Source organism: Equus przewalskii, chromosome 13 (assembly GCF_037783145.1).
Source record: "Equus przewalskii isolate Varuska chromosome 13, EquPr2, whole genome shotgun sequence".
Lineage (NCBI taxonomy): Eukaryota > Metazoa > Chordata > Mammalia > Perissodactyla > Equidae > Equus > Equus przewalskii.
Window position 1 is genome coordinate 87,379,766 of NC_091843.1, and position 27,685 is coordinate 87,407,450.

General features: G+C 47.3%; 1 protein-coding gene across 2 annotated transcripts; it reads right to left on the reverse strand.

Annotated features, from left to right (window-relative positions):
- Positions 1-11,510: 11,510 nt before the first annotated feature.
- Positions 11,511-26,239, reverse strand: F2R (coagulation factor II thrombin receptor). Of its 2 annotated transcripts, none has more exons than XM_008506521.2 (2): positions 25,939-26,239; positions 11,511-14,910 (listed from the first exon to the last, which is right to left on the reverse strand). In XM_008506521.2, exons 1-2 carry the CDS (start codon positions 26,024-26,026, stop codon positions 13,712-13,714), a joined length of 1,287 nt encoding a protein of 428 aa, XP_008504743.2. In that variant the 5' UTR covers positions 26,027-26,239; the 3' UTR covers positions 11,511-13,711. The 2 variants fall into 2 exon arrangements, with proteins under 2 accessions (XP_008504743.2, XP_070425897.1); XM_070569796.1 differs by lacking the exon at positions 25,939-26,239 and adding an exon at positions 23,363-23,446.
- Positions 26,240-27,685: the final 1,446 nt, after the last annotated feature.

The window sequence follows — 27,685 nt, forward strand, 5'->3', positions numbered from 1 at the left end:
CACTCAACCAAGAGCCCTCAGATGCTGGTGTACGAACACATCAGCCCCTGGGCCCCTTGAGGGGATCATTTACGCAGTCTCCCGGGGTTCCCCCCCGGGTAGAGCTCCAGTCACCCTCTGGGATGACCAGGCTAACAGTGTGTCCTCTGGGAGTTGTTGCTCCATCCCGGCTCATTTCCTCACCTCCCTAGAGCTAGCTGTTCCCTGTACTTCCAGATGAGCTATTTGTACTTACATCCTGTATCCGGATCTGCCTTTCGAAAAATCTACACTAACATAAGCTTCAATTAGGTGTTTGAAACAAGGCTATTTCTCCAGTGTTGCTCAAAAGTGCGGTATTCACTGGGGCTGGCCTGGTGACGTAGTGGTTATGTTCATGCATTCCTCTTATGTGTCCTAGGGTTCCCACGTTTGGATCCTGGGTGCAGACCTCCATACCACTCATCAAGCCATGTTGTGGTGGCATCCCACATACAAAAAAATAGAAGAAGATGGACACAGATGTTAGCTCAGTGACAATCTTCCTCAAGCAAAAAGGAGGAAGATTGGCCACAGATGTTAGCTTAGGGCCAGTCTTCCTCACCAAAAAAAAAAAAAAAAAGAAAGAAAGAAAAGTGAGGTGTTCCTTAAAAACAAAAGGCTTTTCCTCCCATCCACCTCTTCCCTGGGCATGCTCTCTCAACATATATATATATATATATATATATATCTCTATATATATTTCCCCCTTCTCTCTCTCCCTCTATTTTCCACAATTCAGTGCATAGATTAGTTAGGGACAGCCAGGCATTTTCCGTTGAATTTTCCCAGGCCCAAGAATTGAACAATCTTGAAAAACAGCCAGGTCCACAGCATTCAGGTGTCTCCTAAGATTTAGCAAAATAGCTCTTGGCTGTTTGGGTCTTAGTTTTCAGGGTCTGCTGTTGGAGACTGGACCCCCTGTGGCTCCTGCAGCTGAGCTGAGGGCTGCCCAGGCCCCTTGGGGGAAGTGGGGCAGCAGGAGGCTGCCTCGGGCAAGCACCCTTTGGGCCCAGGCCCGCCCCTGCTCCCTGCACGGCGGCAGCCCCTGTGGGTCCACTTGTCCGTCTGGACGTGAGCAGCTGAGAGGACACTGCACTCAGCACCCCTAAAGGACGCTGGGTATCTGCTGTGCTGCTTGCTCTCTTTGGGCGGCAGCCGCAGCCGCCAGGTGAGTGGGCAGTGTCTTCAGGGCGCCTCCCAAACTTGCCTGGTCATAAGACTCACCTGGTGCACTTGCTAAGCATACAAATTCCAGACAGCAGCTCCAGAATTTCTGAACCAGCATCTCCAGAGAGAGGCCTGGGGATCTCTGTGCTTCACGGCCTCCCCTGCCTGTGATTCTTATGAGCTGGCACAGTGGGAAACAACAGAATGAGGAGAGAGGCAGGAGCATCTTTAAATCACACAGAACTCAGTCGGTGGGGTATGTCCCCCCATGCCGATAGCTCTTACAGCCAGAATGATCGAAGGGAAGTCATTCCCAGCGGGGGCTTGCCAGGGCCGCGGTGGTTCTAGAGCCCAAGGAAGCTCGAGTCCAAAGAAGATGTTTAAAGCGACCCTCATGTAGGAGTGAGGGGGCAGAAAGCGACCGTATGTCAGAGACTCGAAAAGGTAGAGTTGAAAGACTCTAAAAAATTAGGAATTGTTTTGATTTGCTTTTCATCAAAGGTAATTTGTGTTGAAATTTCTGAGGTGTTAAAAGGATGTGAGATCTTGTCTGTCAAAATAGGGTACGAGTGGGGCCGGCCCCGTGGCCGAGTGGTTTAAGTTCACCCGCTTAAATGCTGCGTAAATGATCCCCTCAAGGGGCCCAGGGGCTGATGTGTTTGTACACCAGCATCTGAGGGCTCTTGGTTGAGTGCTGCCCCCGGGCGGAGGGTGTTAATCCCCTGGACTTTTGGACCTCTTAGCAGGCCCACATTCAGGAGAGTGGCCTTCTGGTTTCAGAAAACTCTTCAGCGCAGATATGGCCGATTGGATGTCAGTCGGAGGATACTGAGTCAGTGAGGCCCAAGGAGCATGAGCAGGCCACTGACAGCACATGTCAGAACTTTATTCCTTTTTTAGGTTGAATAATATTCCACTGTATGTGTATGCCACATTTTGTTTGTCCATTCATCCCTTGATGGATCTTTGGTTGTTTCCACCTTTGGCTACTGTGGATAATGCTACTAGGAACGTGGTGTACAAGTGTCTGTTTGAGTCCCTGCTTTCAATTCTTTGGGTTCTTGAAATTCCGCCTAGGAGTAGAATTGCCAGTTCATGCGGTAACTCTATGTTTAATTTTTTGGGGAACCACCATACTGTTTTCTACAGCTGCCATACATTCCCAGCAACAATGCATGAAGGTTTCAATTTCTTCACATCTTTGCATTTTTGTTTTGTTGTTTTAAATAACATTTGTTATTTTTCTCTCTCTCTCTGTTTTTTTTTTTTTGGTGAGGAAGACTGTCCCTGAGCTAACGTCTGTGCCTGTCTTCCTCTATTTTGTATGAGGCATGCCACAGTACGGCTTGAGGAGTGGTGCGTAGGTTCATGCCCGAGATCTGAACACGAGAACGCTGGGCCCCTGAAGCAGAGCGTGCCAACTTAAACCACTAAGCCACCAGACCAGCCCTTATTTTGTCTTTTTTTGATAATAGCTATCCTAATGGGTGTGAAGTGATATCTCACTGTGGTTTTGATTTGTATTTTCCTAATAATTAGTGATGTCAAGTCTTTCTTTTTTGAAAGCATCCATTTTATGGAGGTACAATTTATGTATAACAGACTGCGCCCGTGTTAGGTGTCCGGTTCAATGGATTTTCACAAGTGTATACACCCATGTAACCACCACTACAGTCAAAATCCATAATGTTTCTATCACCCGCTCCTGACCCTTTACAGTCTATTCTCCCCTCTGTTTCCAACTCCAGGCAACCTCTGATCTGCTTTCTGTCACTATAGATTAGTTTGCATCTTCTAGAATTCCCTATCAATGGAAGCATACAATACATATTCCTTTGTATCTCTTGTGGCCGGCTTCTTTCACTCAGTAGAGTATGTTTGAGATTTGCCCATGTTGGTGAGTCTGTCCCTGGGTTGTTCCTTTTTTTGCCGAGTAGTATTCTGCTGGATGGATACAGCACAATTTGTTTATCCATCCACCTATTGACAGACATTTGAGTTGTTTCCAGTTTTAAGGCTGTTATGAGTTCACACTATTGTAAGCACTCTTGTACATGTCTTTGTGTGGAATATGTTTTCACTTTTCTTGAGCAATTACCTGGGAATAGAATTGCAAGGTCATAACGGAGGCGTATGTTTCCCTTTAGGAGAAACTGCCAATTTTTTTTCCAGAGAGGTTGTGCCGTTTTATGTACATGTGCCGCCAGCAGCGGAGGAGAGTGGCAGTTGCCTCACATCCTTGTTAGGCCATCCTTCCACCTGAAAATCTCTCTCACTTTCTCTGGCTGAGTTCAGAGGGCCACCAGTGATGGGTCTTCGCTCTGACTATGGGCACCAGTGGCAAATCTGAAGGGAAGGTGCAGAAGGAAACATTGCACAGATAAAGCTGTGTAAAGTTGGCACGTGTCTCAGAGCATGGAGGTTGCTGGCACCCCCAGTCTGACGTCACAGGCAACAACTTATGAAGGAAATACCTGTTCTAGCCAGTGTTAGGATACGCCCAAATTCTTTCTCCAAACCTATAAAATATGTTTCAACCTGTTAAGTGCACATGTAGACTCAGTGAACTGTGATCTGGTCACTAAGCGTCACAAGTCTCTCTCTCACCTTTGATCGGAGAGAAATGTGCCATTCTTCTAGTTACTAATTCTAGTAGATTAAATGTGGTTGGGTCAGGAAATGTTAAATGTCTAGAGTATTCCAGAGCCATGTTAAAGTATTTGAAAATTTTAGTTAAAAGGTTACTTTTTTTTGCAAATGGATGAGGCTACTGATAGCATCTGAGGCAGTGTTATCTTAAGAAACAAAGTTTATTTATTAAAATAAGCAAAATAGCAATTGAAATTAAGTTAAATGGAAAGCAGAAAGCAGTATCACCCCTGACATTTGTTTCATAAACCATTCTTAAGGGTGCTTTGTGAGCATGACTTTTCTGGTTTTAAAAACCCAAAGATTTGAATCAGTACTGAAACATTAAAAATAGTTTCAAAAAACATGTTGACACAGAAGAGTGAAACCATATTTGATCACACTGCTTTTCCCCAAGCGGCCTTTTGGTACCTCAGAGCCACTGTTGGAGGAAGTCAGATATTTATAGCAAATCTTCCATTAAAATGCCACTCTCCTTTGGTGGGACTTGAAACATTACATTTCATGTTTCCTCAAATATTCCCCAGGGTCGGTCCTCCTCTTTTCCCATGTAACAGTGATGAGGTGTGTGTGACTGAGCTGAGCCTAGGACCCAAGCCCATGAGATGTTTTTATAATCCTGTTGACATTAAAAAATGTTTAAAAAACTGAAAGGTCTTCAGAAATCATGGCCATGTTGTTATAAAAGTACAATGCTTGGATGCTAAGCCACTTCTTTAAGGGTTGTTATCAGAATGAGTGCAGACATTATGTACAGCAGGTTTCCGTGATGGCCTCAGTTCTTCATCACTCCTTGTAGCCATGTCTTTGCCATGTGACTTTGACATTCTTTTCACTGAAGAGGTGGTCAGTGTCTATTTCTCCATCCCCTTGAATCTGGGATGGCCTTGTGTCTCGCTTTGACCAATAGCATGTGACTGTGGGAAGGATGTGCCAGTTCCCATCCTAGACCTCAAGATGTCCCACATGTGTCCTCTTCTCTCTTGCTCCTCTGCCATTGCCGTGAGACTATGCTGGAATTAGCACTCTGGCAGATGAGGGACCTATGGAGCACACTTAGGTCACTCCACTTATCCCAGTCAAGGCCTTCCTAAGTCAGCTAATGGATTCCTGGATATGCCAGCAGAACTAGCTAACTGAATACCCCAGAGCATGAGCAATAAATGCTTATCATTTTATGCCTCTGTGGTTTGTTATGCAGCAATACCTGACTGATATCTCTATGTTGACAGGAGTTTTTAAAACTCAAAGATATAATTTAAAAGTAAAATGGCCGATTGTGTACTCTCCTTTTGCTCCCTAAAAGTGATGAGTTTCCAGATTGGTTTTAGACACATCCAACACCATGCTCAACCAGCTGTTAAAGCGGTTGTCTCTGAGGAGATGCCAGGGGTGTGAGGGGGCATTTTCACTGTATATCCTTTTGTTCTTTTGAAATTTTAACCATGTGTGTGTGACATATGCAAAAAAACACATTAAAAATCCTACATGAATGCAGAGCATTGAGTTGTATCTCTGGAGGAAAAGGTCCCCTTTTCTCTACATACAAGGCAAAGTGAATGACAGAGACAATTATTCGTATGGTAAATTTTTCAACGGATATAGTCAGATAATTATGGCCAATATCTAGGGGGAAATGTCAAGAGACTCTTAATACTCTAATAACTTTTCAGATAGACGTGATAATCTATAGAATGATTCTGAAAACTTTTAGCATTTTAACAGATAAATTGTGGTTTTCTGCTTGCTGCCCACAAAATGAACTAGATCAGAGATTTCTTGTAAACACTAGTTCTGCGGTTCTCAAGGTCTGGTGTGCATAAGAATCATTCCTGCCTCTTGAAAAACATAGATGGTCCAGGTCCCATCACAGAGATTCTGACTGTAGGTGTGGGATAACAAGCAGCTCAAGTAATTTTCGTGGACTCCGTTTTGAGAAACACTCAGTGCAGTCTCTATTGCATGGTTCTGTCAAGTTCTCGTACTGCCTTCATCGAACAGAAATCATGAGCCTCTGGATGCCTGATTCATTCTCACCAAGCAGATCACTTAACTCGATAACTATAAAAAAAAGGAGTAAGTGAAATCTAGGACTCAATAACATGGCTCAAGAAAGGCAGAAGTAAGTTAATGAAATAAATTTCCAGTATGTTTTTAAAGGACCTTATACAAGAATGAATCAGCTTGTTCAAATACTAGATAATAATATGTGAGTTACACATATAAATTAATTTTAAGAGGCGCTAATGTAATTATGCAATGAAATGTTAAAATAAAGGTTTTGTTTTGTTTTGAGCAAATAACGTGTGCTGCTTGATGAGGAAAGTTGAATTCCAGGGGAAAATTAATAGGCAGCACTTTTGGCAGAAGCATAAAGTCTATCAGAGGAAAAAGTCCAGCTCTGATTATGTATGTTGACAAAATGCTGTGCTGACCATTCTGGTGGCTGTTGGGAACAAATAGAGACATTTCTGACACCAGAGTCTGGCTAATTAAAGACATTTTTATGTTTTCAAGTTTTGGAGAACCCAGGGTTCCGCAAGATAATTTTGAAAGACTCTTGAAGATGTCAAATGTAGGTGTAGAATCATAGAATTTTCTCACACTTGTATCCCCTACTTGAATAGCGTATTGAAGCATGAAATACTAACTGTGGCTAGGAGATGCTCAAGGTGCCCATTCAAAAATCATAGTCGAGGCCGCACTGCGCGCCTTCGCACCTGGGGAAGAGAACAAAGAATGTGGAAACGGGGTTTGTTTGTTTTCTGTTTTCTGTTTGTCTGATTATTTGACTTTTGTTTTGTTTTAATGTGGATTGCTTTTTTGTTAGAGAAGTAGTACACACTCAGGAAAGTGGCAGGAAATACGAAGAAGGGAAAAAGCAGCCCTACTCTCCCAGCATAAGTTTAAAAGTTTTGGTATATTTCCCAACAGTCTTTGCTAATAGATCCCACATGGATCAGTTTTTTTCCTCCCATATTGCTGGTTTCATACCACACATACATCATTGCATCTTGCTTTTAAGAAATTAAATATTATAAGTACTTTTCAGTAGCATTCTAGACATTTAATATATATCATTTTAAGTGGGTGTAAAAGTCTTTGGAGAAGCAGTCCCCTAGGGTTGAGCATCGAGAGGGGCCCCAGTCTTTTACTAATATGCAAATAGGGATGCTATTAAAAACTAGAAGTCTATTGCTTTTTTGTTATTTATGATTATTTCTTGAGGATAGACTCCCCGAAGTCATACAACTGGGTCCAGGGGTGTGAACATTTTAAGGGTGATGACATTTTGTCAAATTGCTTTCCTAAAGCATGTCCAGCAGCATTCTCTCACCCTTGCTGCTATTTCTATTTCCCTCCTTCCTTAGGGAGCTGTTTGTAGCCATCCTGGAAGGAAGTCACCGCAGCTTAGAGAGGAGCCACTGCTATCTTGTTTTAATTGCAGCTATTTCCTTATTGCTGAGATACAACATTTTTTCCATACAAGTTATAGTTCCTTTTTCACCATTTAGTAGTTTTTCCATCAACTTGTAAGAAGGCTTGTATAATGAAGCATTTACCTCAGGTTTATTGAACGTGCTGCAAATCCCTCTTCCCAGAGCTAGCTTCCTAAATCTTCTTCTCCCTGGCACAGTGGAGTCCTGGATCCCTCAGGATGACCCCTGGGCTGACTCATTTGCCAGAGGGTTTCCAAAGCTACTCATTGAAGACAAGCTCCTGATGCTGACTAGCAGCCCCAGCATGTCCCTGAGGTCACTACTTTTCAGCCGGATCCAGAGACAAGCAATGTATCCACATCTGCTCTCTGCACATCTGCCAGGCGCTGCTGCTATCTGCTGGGCGCTATCTTTACAAAGGAGGGTCGGGAGTCACGGCTGTAAATCCCTAGCCTGCTGTGAAATGGTTTTATGGATGAGATTAGAACCTTTTAAGCTATCTTTCCCCCTAGAAAAGAACTCAAGAGGGGAGAAAATACACAGGAAGATGGATACCATCTAAAACAAATTTTGATTAAGCATCTCTGCTACTGCTACATTGAAAATTGCAGTTTAAAAAATTGCCCCAGAAAATGATTTTAAGGATGTGAGAATTGAATTTTCTGAGTGTGCGGACCTCCAACCTGGCCAAAGCTTGCCTTAGGGCCATGTCTTAGGGCTCTGCTACTCGAAGTGTTATCCAAGGACGGACAATGTCAACATCACCTGGGAACTTAAGACATGCAGACCCCACCCCAGACCTACTGTGTCTGTCTGCAGTTGGACAAGGTCCCCTGATAATCTGAATGCATGTTAAATTGGAGAAGCACTGTCTTAAAGAGTGGTATCGACTCTGGTTTACACATTAGAATCTCCGAGGGAGTTTGAAAACAATATAGACATCCCGGCCCCACCCTCAGGATTCTGATTCATGTTCGTCTAGAGCAGGCTTTGGACATTGGAATCGTTTACAAGCTCTCCAGCGATTCTTTGTGCAGCCGGAGATGAGAACTGACCTAAAGTTTCTAAAACTTCCTTGTAACAAGGCAGAGTCGATAAAACTCTCTGAACTCTGAGGTCTTCAAATTCCGTGCTTCTTAACTATTACTATCAGGATCAAATCGGATTTACAAAAACCACCCAAGCTCCTGGAGGACAGGGATACATTTCAAAAGGAAAGAATCTTTTTGACATTTTGTGGGCTAGTTTCAAGAGCAACTAGGTATCTTGGGATGAGAAACAAAACAACAAACACACCAAACAATGGAGGGCTTGCCCTTAAATGCATGTGAACAGTATTGGCAAGCCTACCCTCGGTCATGTTCTCACTCCCCCGGATGGGTCACACAACAGCACGTGAAAATGGCCCAGTTTTGTGCTTATTAAAATAGGCAAAACAGCCAGGCCTGCCCTGCCGCCACCCCACGTCTTCAGGCTGCTCTCAATGCAGCTTTCAAAGCTAATCTCCGTAGTGCCCATGAGTCATTTCCTGAAGTGACGAACACACAGCCAGCTGGACAGCAACATACTGTGTTATCTGAAGTCCGAGATGCTGCTGAATTGGACCTCTGGTTTTCTGTTTCCAGAAGACCAGCATCTGTCAACAGCCCCCAGGACGAGAAGAGTGGGGCTTGATGCTCACTTTGGAGTGATGTCACCACGGGTGGGTCACAGCAGTGAGTGAGGCTGGAAATCAGGCCTCACTCAGAACTTTGCAAACTCTAGGCCACACCGGACCCCTGAATCTGTTTCTAATGCCCCAAGATGCTGACTCCTCCGCTGTGGGGCTGCCAGAAACCCAATGTGTTGGCCTGCAGCTGTGAGCCGACTGTCACCCTTTGTGCTTTATAATTATGACCACTTTCTGCGTCTTCTTCAAGGCGATAAAGTTGGAAGATCTTGCATAAGAGCAGGGTTCTCAAACACTTTTGGCTCAGGACACCTTAATACACTTAAAAATTCTTGAGGACCCCAAGGAGTTTTCGTTGATGCAGGTTGCATCCAGTAGGGCGCTGGGGTCAGCTTGTACCAGCTCACGAGAACTCAATGTTCAGGAATTTTCTTTTTTTCTTTTTTAAAGATTTTATTTTTCCTTTTTCTCCCCAAAGCCCCCCCGGTACATAGCTGTGTATTTTTCGGTTGTGGGTCCTTCCAGTTGCGGCATGTGGAACGCCGCCTCAGTATGGTTCGATGAGTGGTACCATGTCCACGCCCAGGATCTGAACCAGCGAAACCCTGGGGCGCCAAAGCAGAGCGCGTGAACATAACCACTCGGCCCTGGGGTCAGCCCCTACATTGAGGAATTTTCCAAGCCAACTGTTAAACCATTGGAAGCTTGAAATTGGCAACAGAGGCAGTATTTACACCAGAGAAACTGGCAAATGCTATAAATCAGGGCCATTTTTCATTTTCTGGAAATCAGGTTTGGCAGCAAACCACTGATTATTATCTACCAAGATTTACCATATTAGGCACAAAAATGGAGAGCTTTCAAAAATATCTCTTTCACCTAAAAATAATCAACTCATTACATGTTAACATAAATGACGTAAATTTTTCACAAAAATAGATTTTTTTCCCCCAAAACAATGATTTAATGAGGAGAGTTCCCTTTTATTTTTGCAGATCTCTTTAATGGCTGGCTAAACAGAAGTCAGATTTTCATAGCAGCTTCTACATTGTCTGTCATGGAGCCTCTGGAAAACTTGGGAGAGAATCAGATCAAAAAAAGGGTTAATAATGTCCTAGTGTTTAAAGATCGTTTTGACCTTGTATGTCTCCTGAGGGTCTTGGGGACCCCGAGAATCACCACATAGGAGCATTTCTCCTTTCTGATGCGATTACAGCTTAACGGCACCCCCGTCATGGAACAGCTCACTTTACCCTGTGGTCAAGTCCTCTCCCTGCACATTTGGTCTATCAGTTGAAAGGAACAGCCACACATTGGTGCCAATCCTGCCGGGAAACTGCTGTTGGTGACTGTGTCTCCCCTGGGTTTTCGCGATGGCACCTGGGAGAAGATAAGCTACTGATGGCAGGTCTAGGCCTCAGAAGCATAGAACGCTTGGTCACGAACGCTGCTTAACTTTTTCCACTTGCTCCCAGAGCTCAAGACTTCCTGAAGAACAGGACATTTTTAAAAATTTCTTAAATTCAGAAGCATAACCTAAAATTTTCCATGTGCATATTCAACAGCCAAGTATTCCATTTCCTTAAAAATCCTATTTTTGACTAGGTGGAAAAACCAAACTTTTTTGTGTTAAGAAGATTCGGGTTTTTTTTTTTTTTTTTTAAAGATTGGCACCTGAGCTAACAACTGTTGCCAACCTTCTTTTTTTTTCCTGCTTTTTCTCCCCAAAGCCCCCTGGTACATAGTTGTATATTTTAGTTGTGGTCCTTCTAGTTGTGGCATGTGGGACGCCTCCTCAATGTGGCCTGACAAGCAGTGCCATGTCCTCGCCCAGGACCCGAACCGGTGAAACCCCGGGCTGCTGAAGTGGAGCGCGAGAACTCGGTCACCGGGCTAGCCCATTTCGCTTTTAATTCTGCTTCTTGCCCTCCGCCCCAGGGAGTGTCACTTGGCAAAGGACCATCCCTGGAGGGCAGCCCTCCTTCAAGTTGCCACACATTCTTGTGGCTCGGACATTTAGTTTGTCCTCTCTTCACTAGGAAGGAACTGCAGACTCTCCCCACGGTGCCTACAACCCAGGAATGCGAACATATTCTCCGTGATGTAACCTCAAATTTCCCTAAGAAGGGATTAAAAAAAAAGACACAGAAAGCTAATCACTCAATGCCTTTGGTAGAAATTGTGTTTTTTTTTCTCCTCCATTTGTTCTTCATCCAGATCCACTCTCCAGGCCCCAAGAAGCTCACCTTTATGGGCCATGTCCCCCCAGGCTCCCCTGACCTCTGGGCTGGGGTCATGCTCAGGAGCAATGGGAGGCCCCAGCAAGACGTTGGGGGCGTGCTAAGGGCGTGGGCAGGTCGGGGTGTTCCCTCCTCTACCCCTTGGGCTGGAGTGTGACAGCGTCCCCTAATTGCTAGTCCCTGGGGGCCTTACCCTCCCCTGCTGGTTACCTCAGGCCAGGCCACACCTCTGCAAATCACCTCTTCATTAAACACTCTTCAGCTAAACCCTGAGACCGGCCTTGTGGCCAGGGCCCAAAAGACACAATCAAAATTTATTCCAGATACTAAGCAAATGTTCATGTTTATTAATATAGATTACATACATTTTTTAAAAAAAGAGAACATAAAAACAGTGACATATATTTTATAAGTACAGACTGATGATATGCTAACGATAGTCATATTAAGTCAGAGGTATTTTAATACATACAGACTGAATGAACAATGACTAAATCTCCACTCAGTTGGAGAAAATGAATAGAATAACTAAATTAATAAAAATCAATGCTAGCTTCTACTTATAATACATACTATTCTGTAAATTATTCTGTGGCATTTGGAAATTTGCTTTTAAATAGGTAAGCATTTGCCTTGCAACTTTCCACTTTTCTTGTTTGTTTAAAATGCCAACATTTTGTCATAAGGAAAAAAGATACACTTCAACCTAATCGTCAAATTATTTTGTCAAATCCATGAGGGTTTTCTGTACTTGTTACTCATCATGGCATTAAATTAGCTCATTGACATTTTTTTTTGAGGAAGATTAGCCCTGAACTAACATATGCTGCCAATCCTCCTCTTTTTGCTGAGGAAGACTGGCCCTGAGCTAACATCTGTGCCCATCTTCCTCTACTTTATATGTGGGACACCCGCCACAGCATGGCTTGCCAAGCAGTGCACAGGTCCGTACCTGGGATCCGAACCTGCGAATCCCAGGCTGCCAAAAAGGAATGTGTGAACTTTACTGCTGCACCACCAGGCAGGCCCCTCATTAACTCTTAATACAAGTGAGTGGAAAATACAGGATAAGTTTCCTAGATTACAAAGTCAGTTTTGTTTTCTTCTGTCATTTCTAATCAGACTGACATAACTGATTCTTTTAAAAAGACCTGATTTGAGTAATTTCTTGAAAACACTTATAAATAGTGTCCAATTCCTGTAAACTGAAGGACTGACTTTAAAAAATGCGCTTCCTGTATTCCATTATGTTTTCTGCTCAAGTTATAACCACAGGAAGCAGTAACGTAAATGTTCAAAGTTCTTCAAAGGACAGGCCCTGCTTGGGTGAGACTTGCTTGGTGACAACTGGCTAAAAACACTTCTTTATGTAATGACACATTTATTACACACGTCACACTCTACGTGTCGTCTACGCTGTTCTTCTTGAGGGCCGGTCTCAGTCTTACTCAGCTCTCTACGCCCAGAGCACACCTGGGTGCTGACGCTGGCTCACGGGTGTTTCCATCCGAGAGTGGTCCTGGCAGGGTACCGCTAGAAGGGCATGCGCCTTCTTTTTCTGTTCTCGAAATCCACAGAGAGGTCTTTTATATTCATTCTGTCCAGGGACAGTGCGGCCTGCTTCGCCGGTTCCTCCCAAACGGGATCAGCTCAGAGCCTGCCCCTGAGAGAACCCTAGGAGGAGAGAGCAAACACAGGGGTCCAGCGCCTCTGCTCTCCGGCGGCTCAGCCATCGGGCTTCTGGCCACGCCTGTCTGCAGCGGCCCCGCCCTGCGTCTACTGCGGCGAGGCCTCCATCCCAGGGCAGGGAATTGTGAAGCCCAGCCTAACATCACTGGTGGAACCTATGCTCCTTCTTGGTCTACGTATACAGCATGTAAAACATCCAAAATGCTACCCATATCATCTGTTTTCGCAATTTAAGGAATTCAAACTTTGATATGTTTAGAATGAAAAACAGTAGAACTTTTTCTACACACAAATACTGTCTTATCCCTCAATAACTTAAACATTGCTGCTGAACAATTTCAAGATACACTTATTTGCAAAAACTGGGTAAGTCCAAACTAGAGAATCGCTCACTACTGATGGACAGCTCCAGGTGTTGAGGCCTGAACTGCACCAACCTAAACTTTGCCTATGAAATCAGAGAATCAGAGTTTATTTCCATAATCTCTGGGGGGAAAAAAAAGGAGGGGTTCAAAGTGCCTCATCTATACTGCACTGCAGGTGACACAAGTGTGTGTATGTACATGAATGTACATACATCAAAAAGTGACATCCAGTTACTACTGCAGCATTGGCAACACTCCCTGGGAACAACGTCGTTTTCTATTCCCGTTATCTTTTCCTGTAATGAACAAATAAATATGCTTAATGGCTCTCCTAAGAAGGAGGCATGCAAATCATACATTTCCTGTTTTTGACGGTGAAGTAAATACTGTTTTGGCAAGGACTAGTAGAATCCTCAGGTTATGTAGGTTTTTTTTAACCTTTTCTTTTTAACTCACTGGCAGTCCCTTTTCCTAAGCTAACAGCTTTTTGTATATGCTGTTGCTCAGGTTACTAGAGCACGTATCCATTTTACTCGCCATGAGCTGACCGCTGCTGTTAGAACTGCTGGGGTCGGGACTTTCTTTGCAGCAGAAGATGCTGTAGAGGTGCCGCTGGCACTCGGAGGAAGCGTAATAGTAGATCAAGGGGTCAATGCAACAGCTTATGCTGCTGACACAGACACAGAGGAGGTAAGCAAAGTAGGCAGCCTCTGTCGTGGAAATCGGAAACAGGAACGAATAGTGCAGAATCAGGAGGACGTTTGTGGGTCCGAAGCAAACAATGAAGATGCAGAAAACAGCAGCCGATAAGAACAAAGCCCGGGACTTCTTGCTCTGGTTGGCAACTGCGGAAGAGCTAAGACATCGAATGATAGACACGTAACAGACTGTGGAAATGATCAACGGCACAAAAAAGAAGACGGCAGAGAAGGCTGAGAAGTAATAGGCATAGTAACCTTCCAGCAGCGTCTTGTTGAGCACGTCATGACAAGTGGTTATGTTGAGCCCCGGCACCCGGGTGGTCTGCTCCTGGAGGAGAAGAGGCACCACCCCCGCGATGGCCAGAGCCCAGATGGCCAGGCACGTGAAGGACGCCCTCCCCAGCGTGCGCCAGGAGAGGGACCGGATAGGGTACACCACAGCCAGAAACCGGTCAATGCTTATGACTGTCATGAGCATGATGGAGGCATACATGTTACAGTAAAACGCTGCAGTGACGAAGCGACACATTTCAGACCCAAATTTCCAATCACTTCCGGAAAAGTAATAGCTGATCTTAAAAGGGAGCACAGACACAAAGAACACGTCTGCCATGGCCAGGTGTAACATGTACACCATGGCAGGCTTCTTGATCTTCATTTTCAAGATGAACAACACAATGGCCATGATGTTGAGAGGCAGGCTTATCACGAAGACACCCGTGTAGACAGAGGGGATGAAGAGAGTCAACCAGGTGCTGGTCAGATACCCTGAGGCCTCTTTGGAGATGGGCTCCGCAGGCGGCTTTCGAAGCGGACTGTTCCTGTTGATGGAGCTTGATGTGTCTTCAGTTAACATGCTTTTGTTCTCCTCCTCGTACCCCTCCTCCATGGGGAATGGTTCAAATTGATCGTGGGAATTACTGAGAATAAACGACCGGGGATCCACAGTATCATTTGTTGCTTTTGACCCTGAAAAATAAAATTTAAAAAAAGAGAATGAATTAAAAAGGCAAAAGAGACCGGCAGAGAGTACCTGGTACTTCTGATTTTGTTCTCTTACTAGGAGAGCGGGGCGGAGGGCAGAGCGCAGGTGGCGCGTGAACGGATTCCGACCTTAGCAGGGGACTGGCTAATTGAAAACCGCGTGCAATGTTCTGACGCAAGCGAACCTTTAAAACCCTGCTCCTCAGAGAGATAGAGGCCAACGACACACTCGCAGAGACCCAGCCTGCAGACGTTGGGAAAGGCTGAGTACCTGACACGAAGGAAAAAAGCAGAGATTTCTTCTCTCTCCTAGCCACCGTCTATAGAAACAAGCCCCTCCCAGGCTATAGACAGGACTTCTCTTTCCTCCACCTGCCTTCGTGTGGACATTTCTCCATTTAGTCTGCAGTCCCACCTTGAAATCCATCCCTGCCAACGGAAAAATCCAGAGAACGTTGAGGGGACTTCTTCAAGCGATGGAGCTAGTGGCAAATTTGGAGTGGGGCCGAGGGCTCCCATTTCCACAACCATGACCAATGTGACAGTAGTTTTCCTCTACTATCTTTAGTCAGTTTCTGAATGTCCCAAATCTCTCACTGTATTTGGGTCTAAACCACCATCGCTCGGGTTATATTCTAATACACCCACAAGGCCCTACCACCTCAGTCATCTTCCTGTCTCCTTTCTCTGCAGGTCAGTGCAGCAGCAGATGATCTAGGCTGATGGCCTTCTCAGCTCAGATGCAGAGTGCTGCCTGCACCCAGGCTGGCGCCACGCCAACCAGCTCTTTTGAGTATCAACCAGAAGTCAAAGTAAAGACTCAGTTGCAAACTTTCTCCCTTTACCACCCTCTTCCAGTACAAACACCCGTTTGAAATGTTCATCAAAGGAACACAACACTTAGCCGCTGGAATTCAACCAGCTTTTCCTTCCAAGGAGGTTTGCCAAAATTCTGCCATTGAGGAGGCTTGGACAAAGAGCCTCTGTTGCGCCTTGGGAAGCTGAAGGGTATGGAGAGAAACCACAGAGGAAAAGGGGCCAGGTCTCCACCCCGGGAGTGTTCACAGTGAAGGTTAGACACGCAGGCCACTCAGAAGTGATGCTAGAGGATTCAAAAACTGGCTGGAAATTGGATAAGTACAGTGGATTTTCAAACTTTTGGTTTCATTTCTCAGTAGTGGAACACTCCTGCAAACAAAAACTTATACAGAGAAGCATAAATGCAATAAAACAGAGAGTTCTTTTCTGGCGTGGCTCTGTAAGGTCCTACCAGACTCAACCATCCCTTAGATAAAAATGACAAACTCTGGACCCCCTTCCTTCCCTAAATCAATGACCCGAGGGCATTTAGGTTCACAAGGCGGTGTTGGGGAGGGGAGGGATGAATCTGGAAAGAAAGGATGGCACCTGGTGAGTTTCTTGTTTTCAGTGGCTTTTAGCTTGAGAGAAGGCCCAAGTCAGTGCCACAAAGGATGGTTAAAACTCAGATAGAAAATCCACAGTCTTTCTGGCCTGAAGAACCACAGGACAGAGTTCAGGGCAACCATGGTCATTGGCAAGTGAGGAGATAATCCTAAAAAGGAAAAAGTCAGAGAGAGGGGGCCCTACAGTCCCCTGGGAGCTCTGCCCCAGGCCCTGGCTGACTCTTGAAGCCGCATGGCATGCGTAGGGAGGACGCTAAGCAGCCCTGCTCAAGATAAAGGAGCTGAAGCGGAAGCAGCATTTGAGCTCTCGGCTCAAGAGGGAGAGTTTGCAGTTCGAGCCCAACCAAATTAACTGCCTGCTGAAGCAAAAACACCACCATTCTTTGGAGAAATAAAACAAAATCTTGAGTTTTTTTAATCAGTGACAACGTCCAGGATATAATCCAAAATCATTTACTATAAAAAGAATCATCAGGAAAGTGTGACTCAGTCTCAAGAAAAAAAAAAATCAATGGAAACCAATCCCAAGATGACCCAGATGTTGGAATTAGGGGATAAGGATTTTAAAGGATGTGTTACAGCAACTATACTCAATGAAGGAAAGGAAAATATTTCATTGAAATGGATGAAAAAAAAAATCAGCAAAGAAACCAACCAATGGAAATTGTAGAACTAGAAAATGAAGCACAAGAAGTTGGCATTTATTTCCAAAATGAACAGCAAAGCTAGAGCGGTACCGACTGAGACGGCAGAACAGGGCCTCACAGTGAAAGGCTGAGGCCAAAGGACCGCAGCAAGGTCATGAGTGGGTCCCCTAGGGCGAAGTGGTGGCCAGATTTGTCACAGGGAGAGGATAAATGTCTCCAGGGACAAGCCTCTGAGAACACATATATGTCTAGATTGTTCCTCTTGTTGATGGAGCTTGATCTGCATTAACGTGCTTTCGTCGTTTTCCTCCTCGTACCCCTCCCCCATGGGGAATGGTTCAAATCGATCATGGGAATTACTGAGAATAAATGACCGGGTAAGAAACTGTTCCCACCAGTTTCTGAATCTCCAGTACAGTGCCCCTTAAATTGGCTTTTAATCACAGATCTGCATTCTTATCTTGGCTCTGCCAGGAGTCACTTAACCCCCGTGAACGCAGGCTCAGAATCATTAAAATGGGATTCCAACACCTGTGTGGCCTGCAAATCTGGCAGCTAGCAGCCTCCCATGTGAAACAGGACACGTGTTCACTTTGAAAACTTTAAAAAAGTTCATCAAGGTAAGAAATTATTATTATGCTTCCCCTCTCACTTCAATGTAGCTTGCTTTTAGACTCAATTATTTACTCACTCTCAATTATTTTAAATTAAAATGGAATCTAGGCTCCTTTTCCCTCCTACTTAGCGATGTTTAGCTTTCCCTTATGAGGAGGTACATGAACGGCCTGTAAGTACATAAGTACTCAGAGCTGTAAATGAAATGTCAGATTCAGAGCCTTTTCCAGAAGTATCGCTTTCTCCCCTTTGTGATGCATCTCACTTACTCTGTGTGCTTCTTGACCCAGTGACATGGAGGCCTGACACTGGGACCGACAACCCCAGTGGGATTCGAGGCCACTGTCAAGGTCATAACGAACGTGTGGGAGCTGAAAGAAAAGAATGAATGGGCTCTGCCTTTTTAACACCACGAAGACAAGTGTCCTTAAACATGTTGAACTAGCGAAACCTTAAAACAACACCATGCTCCTCCGGTTTGGGAAAGCTGGCCAGATTAAGGACTTTCGTCCTGCATGGAGGGGATTCACACACATGTGAACCAAGACACCCCCCAGAGGAACGACACAATTTGAAAGCTACTGAATACTCACAGCGAAGCTTCTTAGGTACTATCACTTGCTCTGAAAATAAAACCATCCTTAGCTTTACCCTGTATTTAGTAGTTTGGCAATAAGTATTTGTTTTCAAAAATTTCTTGCCCGGCTAGGCCTTCGTGGGCAGTGTGGTGTGGAGGACAGAAACATTATACCCATTGGAACATGACTATGAAAACTATGGTTTTCCCAAAGAAAGCAGCTCAGGTGCTAAAGTCAGTTCTCAGACTTCTTGCTAAGTTTCCCTTCATTTAGTTTTTTCTAAACGGCTCCAGAGTGGTTCTGTTACTGAATAGAGCATATTGCTCAATAGCTTAACTATGGACTCTCTATAACTCTGGAGATTTTTTAAAATTAGTAAGTCAGGCAACGCTTTTTCTGACTTTGACGAGATCTGGCCTGGAAGCAGAGTGGTGACTGGATGCTCTTCCAAGGTCCATGCGATCCTGGGAGTTGTACATGCCAGCCTCCCAGGACTCTCCAGCCTCAGTTACGACTCAGACCTCTGCCCTAGGGGGCTCAGACTCCTTGGAATTAACGAAGCAGAAGCTCCAGGACCTTGCCCACATTCCCACACGGAGCAGGAGAGTTGCAGCCTGCACTTCTCCATGAGTGAACCAACACTACAGGCTCAAGAGAAATAAAGAAGAGGATGATGGAAAAACTACAGAAACATACTAACCCCATCAAGAGGAATGCAGTGGTATTACTGGAATGTTTTACTGCCTCACGGGCAAACACACACCATTTTCCAGTGAAAAGAACCAGTCCCCCTCAAAGAAATGGCTGGTTCCAGATCTGGGGTAGGAAATACACAAGATGAGCCTTGAACATCTTCAAAGAATATGAGGGTCAGCTCAGAAAGACTCTGCTGTCAGTCAGAAGGGGAGGACACTGGCCAAGGGAGGACAACTGATCATCAAAAGACTAATGATGGAAATGAATTGAAACACTCGAAACATCATAAATGTTAAGATCCACGAATTCATAATGATGCTCAAAGGAAAATAAAACCTTTTTGGTCACCTTTGGAGGAAATCAAGGGACCCAGTCTGAAAACTGGTAAATAAAGACAAGATTCAAGCATTTATCCCGCCTTTTCTATATGAATGATATTTCAGGGAAATGAAAGAGTCAACGAGGGAGAGTTCCTTATAAAATAATTCCAGCTATAAACTCAGCAATAACAGCAGATTTAGAAAAGCATCATTTTGAAGCTCTGAGTGAAATAATGGATTTGGTTCAATGATCATCAGTGGTTGCACAAACTGTTAGGTGAAAGGTTAAAGGGGAACTTCACAACAGCTGGATCGAGCTGACAACACCTGGATCCACTGAGTAATCCTCAGATCTCAAAAAGAGAGACAGTCTTGAGGTGACGTAACAGGGGCGCACAGCACCACAGATGATGTGGTCCTGCACACAGCCGAACCTGAATCCGAGCAAGCCTCCAGCTGTCCCGACCGCACGACAGGAAACACGGAGGACAGCTGGGCGTGTGGAACAACCCTAAAGACTCAGCTGGCCAGTCCAGCACGGAGGGAAGTCTGTAAGACAAAAGACCCAGTTTCTTTAACAAATAAACAGCCATAAAAAAGGAGAAGAGGGGAAACAGAGACAGATTAGAAGAGGTTTAAGAGACATACCTACCAAACGCAAGGGGGGCCTTGTCTGATCCCGATTCCAATAAATCAGCTGTAAGAAGGCATTTCTGAGACAGTGAGATCTGGACACGGACTGAACAGTCCATGATATGGGACACTGCTGTTCGTCTGTTTAGGTGTTATAGCAGTATTGTGCTATGTGAAAAAAAAAGTCCTTATCTCTAAGGATATATACTGATGCATTTATGGATGACATGATATAATGTCTGGGATTTGCTTTAAAATTGTCCAGTTAGGGGAGGAGGAAAGTGAGGGTACAGATAAAACAAGATATGGGAGATAACGATACTGTTCACTTTTGGGTATGTTTGAAAATTTTCATAATAAAAGGAAAAAAAGAAAAAATATTTATGCATATTTACTTGCCACTAGAAACTAAGGACAAAGGTTTTTGCTTTTATTTTCTTCTGACTTGGTTTCGGAGGAGAACAAGTTCTTGAACGTTTGTGTGAACATAGGTTCACACTTAGAGAATTCATGTGATACCAACTCTTCAAAGGCCTTTCTGGAACATGAAGGAACTGCTGTATGAAAACACTTAACATTTCATGAGGTCCTACTACGTGCTGGATGTTCTACCTCATGTCACTCTAAAGTTTCTATGAGATGAGCATTACAACCCCCATTTTATGGACAACATGTGGAGGCACAGAGAGGTAAAGTAACTAATCCAAAGCCACACAGCTAACAAGCGGAAGAGCCAGGATTTGAACCTCCATCTGCCTGGCTCCAAATCTCATACCCTTTAAACCAATATACTAACCTCTTTAAAAAACTGGAAATCCATGACTTACTCCTACAAGAGTACTATTCTTTTCCTCTAAGCATTTCACCAAACAAATGAATCTGCCCATCCTTTGAACTAGAGCAGGCAGTGCGGGGCCCTGAGAATGGGTACCTCAAGTTGACGATGTTCACAGCTGTGGCTGGGGAATTCAGAAGTGCCGCTGACTGTGGCCACACACCAACCAGATGCCAACACCCCAGCCCCCAAAGGAAGGAGAGAGATAGCAGAGAGACATTCAAGGACAAAACAGAAAAGCAAGTCTTTCAGATATTGTTTGAGAGGGGGCAGAGGCAAGGGTATTAAGTGAACAGAAATCTCTGCTGTGGAAAAACCAGAATTAGAGGGAAAACCAGGCACACACTGACTGGAGGGTTACGAAAAGGTGGCCAGTACTGGAGGCGGCCTCGCCTCCTCTCCCTCCGCATGCTGGTGCAGGGACTCAGCTGGAAGCCAAGCGAGGTAGAAGTGGGAAGGGTGAGGCTAGCGGAGTAAAGACAGCCAGAGAATCTCAATGTGGGTGCCCGCCATGCCACAGCGGGAACAAGACAACAAGAGGGAAGTGTAGGGGCCCCTGCCTGGAGCCTCCTGGCGGCCAGGGCCTGGCACGTGGGGTTAGGACACCAACAGGCCTCTCTGGGAATTACTCAGATTCCCGGGCTGTCCCCGGCCTGCAGGGCCGCTTCCCACCAAAAGATACACGCCTTCAGCTCTGCCTGGGAATGCTGCTCTCTACTCTCCAAGATGGGGAGCTAAGATGAAAACAAAGGCACAGTAAAGAGGTTAACAGTCACCACTTCCTCCTGGGACCCAGCTGTCCCCAACCCCGCCCCAGTCCTTCTGCAGACTGTACACCTCAACTCAAACAAATCAGTTTCTGGAGCCAATAGAAACCATCTTAAATGGCACTTCCTGGAAATCGAACTCTTCTTGGAAATGCCGTCAACTGGGCTATGGCAGCGCAAGTCGCTGCAGCTGCTGCTCTTTCAAATGACGGCAGTTATTGATAATGCTTATGGAGTGAACTCACAGCGTGTACAAGCGCTTTTAAAAATCGAATAGAAAGTATCAGAAAGCACAGCACGTGGTAAAGGTGAGTATCATTGGGTAAAAGTTTTGCTTCCTATCCATACATACACACCGCTTGTCCGTGCAAGCTTGTTGCACACACACAGCTACTGTGTTATAATGTAAAGTGTATTTCTTACAGTTCTTACTGTTGGTGAGCAAAAAAGAAAAACACTCTTCCACAACACTATAAACCTGACTTCTTCATCACAGCACATAGAAGACACATAGATTATATAATGCCCTTACTTAAAGGTAAATAAATTTGTTTTCAAGTGCAAATTACAGATTATTCCTGTTATTTCAAAAGGCAGGTTCTTTTGAAAGCAAGTAAAGAAAGTCTAAAGGCCTATAATGGCCCTTTAACTGGCAGAACTTCCCTGGATGGTCTGGTCTGGAAGAAAAAGAGGCGGAATGTCAGGGGGCTTCTCCCAGTACCATCCCAAGGTCAGAGGTCAACAGGGGAGCCTGTATTTGCGGGACGTGGCAGCTCACGTCCAGAACAACGATGTCGGCCTGTAGAGCTAGCTGCTTCTCTGAGGGTCTTAGCGTGAGCAAGAGAGGGCAAAAGGCAGAAGGAAAGAAACCACAAAACAGGAGACAGAGGAAATTCCAGGAGACAGGAAATTCTGAATGCTGGATCGCGGAGTCCTCACACTAGCATCATCGTCAGAAATAAACCAGGGCTGCGGTTCCTAAAGACTCTTCCAGGGCATTTCTGTGGGATCAGGCGCTCAGGAAAACTAGTCAAGGGGGTTCCCCAGACACAAAGGCCACACACTGTACGGTTCCAAGCACAGGAAATACAGGGAAGAGGCCAGCCCACAGGGACATGCGGGGGCTCAGTGCGGGATGGGCACAGTGTCCTTTTGGGGCCATGAAAAGGTTTTGGAATTAGACAGAAGTGGTGGTTGTACAACACTGTAAAAGTACCAAATACCACCAAATTCCAGACTTTAAAATGGTTCATTTTATGCTATGGCAAGGAAGGGAGGGAGGGAGGGCAGGAAGGAAGGAAGGGCGAGAGGGAGGAAGAAAGAAAAAGAAAGAGAGAAAGAAAGAAGAGTTTCAAGGGAAAAGAGGGATGTGTGTCCAAAATGAGGACAGCGGGGAGATGAGGAACCCAGGGTCCTGGAGACTTCACTGTCTCGGCAGAACTCCAGCTCAGGGCTCCACTGAGTTCCAGCTCACGAGGGTGACAAGGACAAAGGTGGACTGACTGGGGGAGGAGGAGGGGCAGAAAGGGCACAGGGAAGAGGGGGCCAGAAGCACTGGAAGAGGAGCACATTCAGAGCGGCTGGGGAGCTGCAGCTCGGGATTCACCACACCCTGACCCGCTCAGACATAAAGGGCTGAGAAACGCTGAATGAGAGCGACGGGGGGAGGGGCGGAGAGGTGACCAGCAGAGAGCACAAAAGAATATTCCTGAGAAAGGTGGAGAATGCCTCAAAAAGTGTTCTCACACACAGGAAGAGCGGATAGATTAGGAATGAACCTACTGGCTTGATACGTCCTATAAAAATAGAGCCAAAGTCACCAAGGAATGAATGAATGAATGAATGAACGAATGAGAGAAGGAGCGAGAGAAGGAAGAAGGGAGGGAGAGAGAAATTAGGCAGATACTGGAGTAGAAAATTACTTGCTGGTTCGTAAGGAATCTGACTTTCCGAGGATTCTGGTCGGCCTCAAGCAGAATCACTGTCTGGTTTGGTGCCTTTTGTTTGGGCTTAAGACCACGGTCTCTCAGAAACGGCCAATTCATTAGCATATTCAAGACAGGGAACTATTTATGGCCTGCCTTACTGGTCTGTTTTCGAAAGTAAACAGCAGGAGGCAGGAGACGCCGAGCATCCAGGCGTCCATGTTCACAGCTCCTCCGCGTGCCGCCCGGGCCTTGGGGTGGGGGGGGACAGACTTTGCCTCCATGGGTGCTGGGTTGCCTCTCTACTGTAAGAGGTGGCTTCCTCCCCACAGTGGTGGTGGAGCAAGTGTGCTTCTAACTAGACCTGTGACTTAACCATCCGGGGTCTCAGTTTCCTGACCTGTAGAATGGGAATGACACCTACTGAAAGGGGTGTTACGAGGAATAAATAAGGTGGGAAATGTAATGTACCTAAGCAGGGTGTTGACTGTAGTAGGTTCTTGATAGAAGGTAGCTGTTTTTAATTAAACGTGAACATGTGGGGGTTGGGGAGGGCATTGAGGCCAGAGGGAGTAGCAGGGGGACAGAAGCCAGAGAAAGCATATCTCCCTGGGGGAGGAAGTAGAGAGCAGGGCTAGGTGAAGAACAGGTAGGGGGATAGGGTATGTAATGGGCGAGCATCTGTAATAAGGGAGGCTGGACAGAGGCTGGGGACCCATCCTGCAAGGGGAAGGGCACTTCATTCCACACTGAGGCTCCGGGCTTGAGCCTGTGGGCAGGAGGGCAGCACGTGGAATCTCCCGTCCAGTCCCCTCTGCCATGTCACCATCAGCTATTCTTGAACCCTTTCATCCTCCAGATTCTTAGAAAATTTATAAACATCACCTCTTGGTCACTGGCCATCTTTTCTTTTTTTTTTTGAGGAAGATTAGCCCTGAGCTAACATCTGTCGCCAATCCTCCTCTTTTTGCTGAGAAAGACTGGCCCTGAGCTAACATCCGTGCCCATCTTCCTTTACTTTATATGTGGGACACCCACCACAGCATGGCTTGCCAAGCGGTGCCATGTCCGCACCTGGGATGAGAACTCGTGAACCCCGGACCGCCAAAGGGGAAGGTGTGCACTCAACAGCTGTGCCACTGGGCGGCCCCACTGGCCCTCTTCGATGAAGGCAACTCATCACACTGAAATGGCCTGGACACAGGAATGTAAACTGGTTAATGAATTCACGAATGTCTCAACAAACATCTGGGGGGTGAACATCTGTTCTGGACTCCATGTTTCCCCACAGACCCCGAGAGACAATGCTCCTGTTATCCACGGGCAGGCTGGCTAGCGGCTGCAGAACGTCGGGCCCCTATCTGGGGCTCTCGGTTTTCCCAAAAGCATCACCTCAAAACTCACCCTGAGCAAGGACAGAGAGCAGAGAAAATGGTGTCTTTATCACCTCCTAATCTTGATGCATCTACACCATTCCCAGTGTGAAAACAATATGTAGTACACAGTCGTTCACAGATAATAAGATAACCGGCCAGAACCTGTTTCTGCAAGAAAAAAGGTGGCTAGAAGCTTATAAAGTACTATCGTTACCAAGAAACTAAAACATTTTTTCTCACTTTCTAACTTTACAGGCTAAAAACAACTTCTCTGCCCTGCTTTTTAAGGGGGGAGATGTTGGAAAATACATTTATTTTGTCAAGCAGCCAGAGACTTGCAAGTACACTATTACGGGTAAATGGACTCCGGGGGAGCTACCTCCTGGCCCAGACCAGAAGCTGAAATGCTGGGATCCGATAGTGTCTGCGGGAGCCGGGGTCTGGGGAGGGGGCTCCTTCCTCAGCTCAGTAGGAAGACGGGGTTCTAGACCACGAGCAAACGAAACCTGCCAACAACCGCCGTGGCTGGCCTGCTGTCACCCTCCGTCCTGCACCACGAGCCACTCCCGCGCCCAAGGCCCGTGCCGGGGCTGCTGGCACTGATTTTCCACTAAACGCGCCAAAGGACTGAGCTTTTCTCTACACACTCTCCTCGCCTGGAAAATGTGCAAGAAAAACAGTTCCAACAAAACTAAACTCCAGCGGGAGCGGTTCTCCACTTCGTATAGAAAAGACCAGGACGTTGATCGGTGGAGCAACGTGAGACCCCTTCTTTTTGGGGTGGTCCTGGGAGAAAAAGGCCACACAGTGGCAACAAATGCAGCGAGGAACGCAGGCTTCCCCTGGAAAACCCGCCCCCTGCCCCTCCGGATCCCGCAGCCCCGGGCTGGCCGGCTGCATCCCCCGAAACCGGCGCACAGGGGCCTCGGCCGAGCCCGCGAAGGCGGCGGGCGGGACGTGCACGCCCACCTGGCTACGACCGGGGAGGCTCGGATCGCAGCCTAAAAGCCTGTTTGTCTCCTGGAGGAAACTGAGGCAGAGGGTGCGGTCAGGGCCCCGCCTCGAAGAGAAGGCGCAACCTATACCCATTCAGTTCCCCCCGCGGCGTCCCTCCTGCTCCCGCCGCCCCATCCCAGGGGCCCCCGGCGGCGGGGCCGGAGGCAGGCAGGGCGCGAAGCCCAACCGGGGCGCTCTCACCTGGCCTGCGGCCCCGGGTGCGGGCCGACAGCAGGGGGCCGCACAGACTCAGCCCCGCGGCCACGAGCAGCAGCCGCCGCGGCCCCATTGTCCCAGGCTCGGCGCGGTGGCGCGGTGGCTCGCGCTGCTCCCGAGACTGTCCCGCCGCCGGAGGCGCGGCCCTGCTCTCTCCTCCTCCTCCCGGGGGGGGCCAGTCGGCAGGGCGGGCACAGCGCTCCCCGCGGGGCCAGGGCGTGGCGGCGTCTGGCGGCGCTCGGCCGGGCGCAGGGCTGGCGGCTCCGGCGGGGCGGGGCGAGCCGGGAAGGGCGCCCCCCGGTGCCGCGTCTGCGCCTCGCCGCCCGCCCCTCCACGCCGCCCCCTCCCCGCCGCTCCGCTGCCCCGGGGCTCGGCGACCTGGCAGCGCCTGTCGCGAGGTGCGCCGCCCGCCCCGCTGCCGGCCACTGCGCGTGGGGGAAGCCGAACGAGACGTTTTTTCCTCTGGGCACCTTGGACCCGCGAAGCTCTCGGAGATTCAGGCTGGCGGGGCCTTGGAACAGGGCCGCGAGGCCTGGGCGGCGGCTCCCTCGGCCTCTCCTTACCTCCCGGGGGCACAGACGGTAGCAGTGACCGTCTGATCAGGGTGCGCCCGGGGCGCCCGGCCCCGACCGAGACCTCGGTGCCCCCGGTGCACAGCGCCGTACCTCGGGCGAGCCCGCGGCCCGTTTGGAAGTTGGGGATTTAACTGAAAGTTTGAAAGTGACTTGTGTCTCTGCAACTTAGGGAGAGTGGATTAAGTTCACACGGTGGTGACAAGGCTGCCCCTGATGAGAAGGGGCCCTGCCTTTGGACAGAGTCCTGGATATTCCTTATTCGTTTCTCTTTATTTCGCCAAGTTAGACATCTCGTCCGTCGGACACTCATTATTTCACGGACACGCCGACCGCAAGTGGGACGAGCACCCCGGGCCCGAGAGCAGCCTCTCCTCCCCGCGCGGCGCGGCTGTCCCTTTCCCCGCCGCCAGCGGCTGTCGGCGCGCGCCCGTGGGAACCACTGTGCAGCCTTCGCCCGAGGCCGGTCGGCTGGGCTGGCTCTGTGCTCGGGCGCGAAAGGGGTGCCCAGAGGGCGAGGGGACCTGGGGACTCCCAGAGGCCCTGGGGACTCCTAGGGCCCTCACCCTCTCGCGGACGACAGTGTAAGAGTTTGAGTTTGGCCAAATTCAGGTCCCAGGGCGGGGGACGCCTCGCCGCTCCGGGGAGCAGCTCGCAGCCTGTTCTGTCTCGAGAGCATATCTGGTGGGTGCGTCTTCGAGACCACAAAGGAAACGGGTCCCCTCAACCGGCCGTTTCTGGGAAAGTTCGCCCGCAGCGCCTTGTGCCCTGAGATGGGCGGGCGTGTTCGGCCCCCTGCGGCTGATGAACTCCAGTGGACGTCACTGGTCAGGGCTCTCAGCTGTTTAACAAGGGAGTTTCGCCTTGAGAGGGGCATTCCCCAAGCAGAGCCCTGACAAACCAGTGGGGGAAATACAGCAGAGACTATCCGGTTCTGCCCTGCATTCCAGCATCCTCAGGGCACAGGGCCTGTTGTACATAGAAGTTGCTCAATAAATTACCGAATAACCCAACTATGTAACGCTATTTAAAAATTTTCCCCATTCGTTTCTCTGAGCAAAACATATCCAAGAGTAGACGTGAACCACTACAATTATATATTTCTCCACTCGCTATTGACTTATACCATTTTTCATCGATCCTAACCACCACTGATTTTA

What these genes read in the sequence shown, in the direction of transcription:
- F2R (XM_008506521.2), bottom strand. Translation starts at nt 26,026, where the DNA reads ATGGGGCCGCGGCGGCTGCTGCTCGTGGCCGCGGGGCTGAGTCTGTGC. An exon ending in CACCCGGGGCCGCAGGCCAG is followed by an intron (nt 14,911 to 25,938) that starts GTGAGAGCGCCC and finishes TTTATTTTTCAG; the next exon opens with GGTCAAAAGCAACAAATGAT.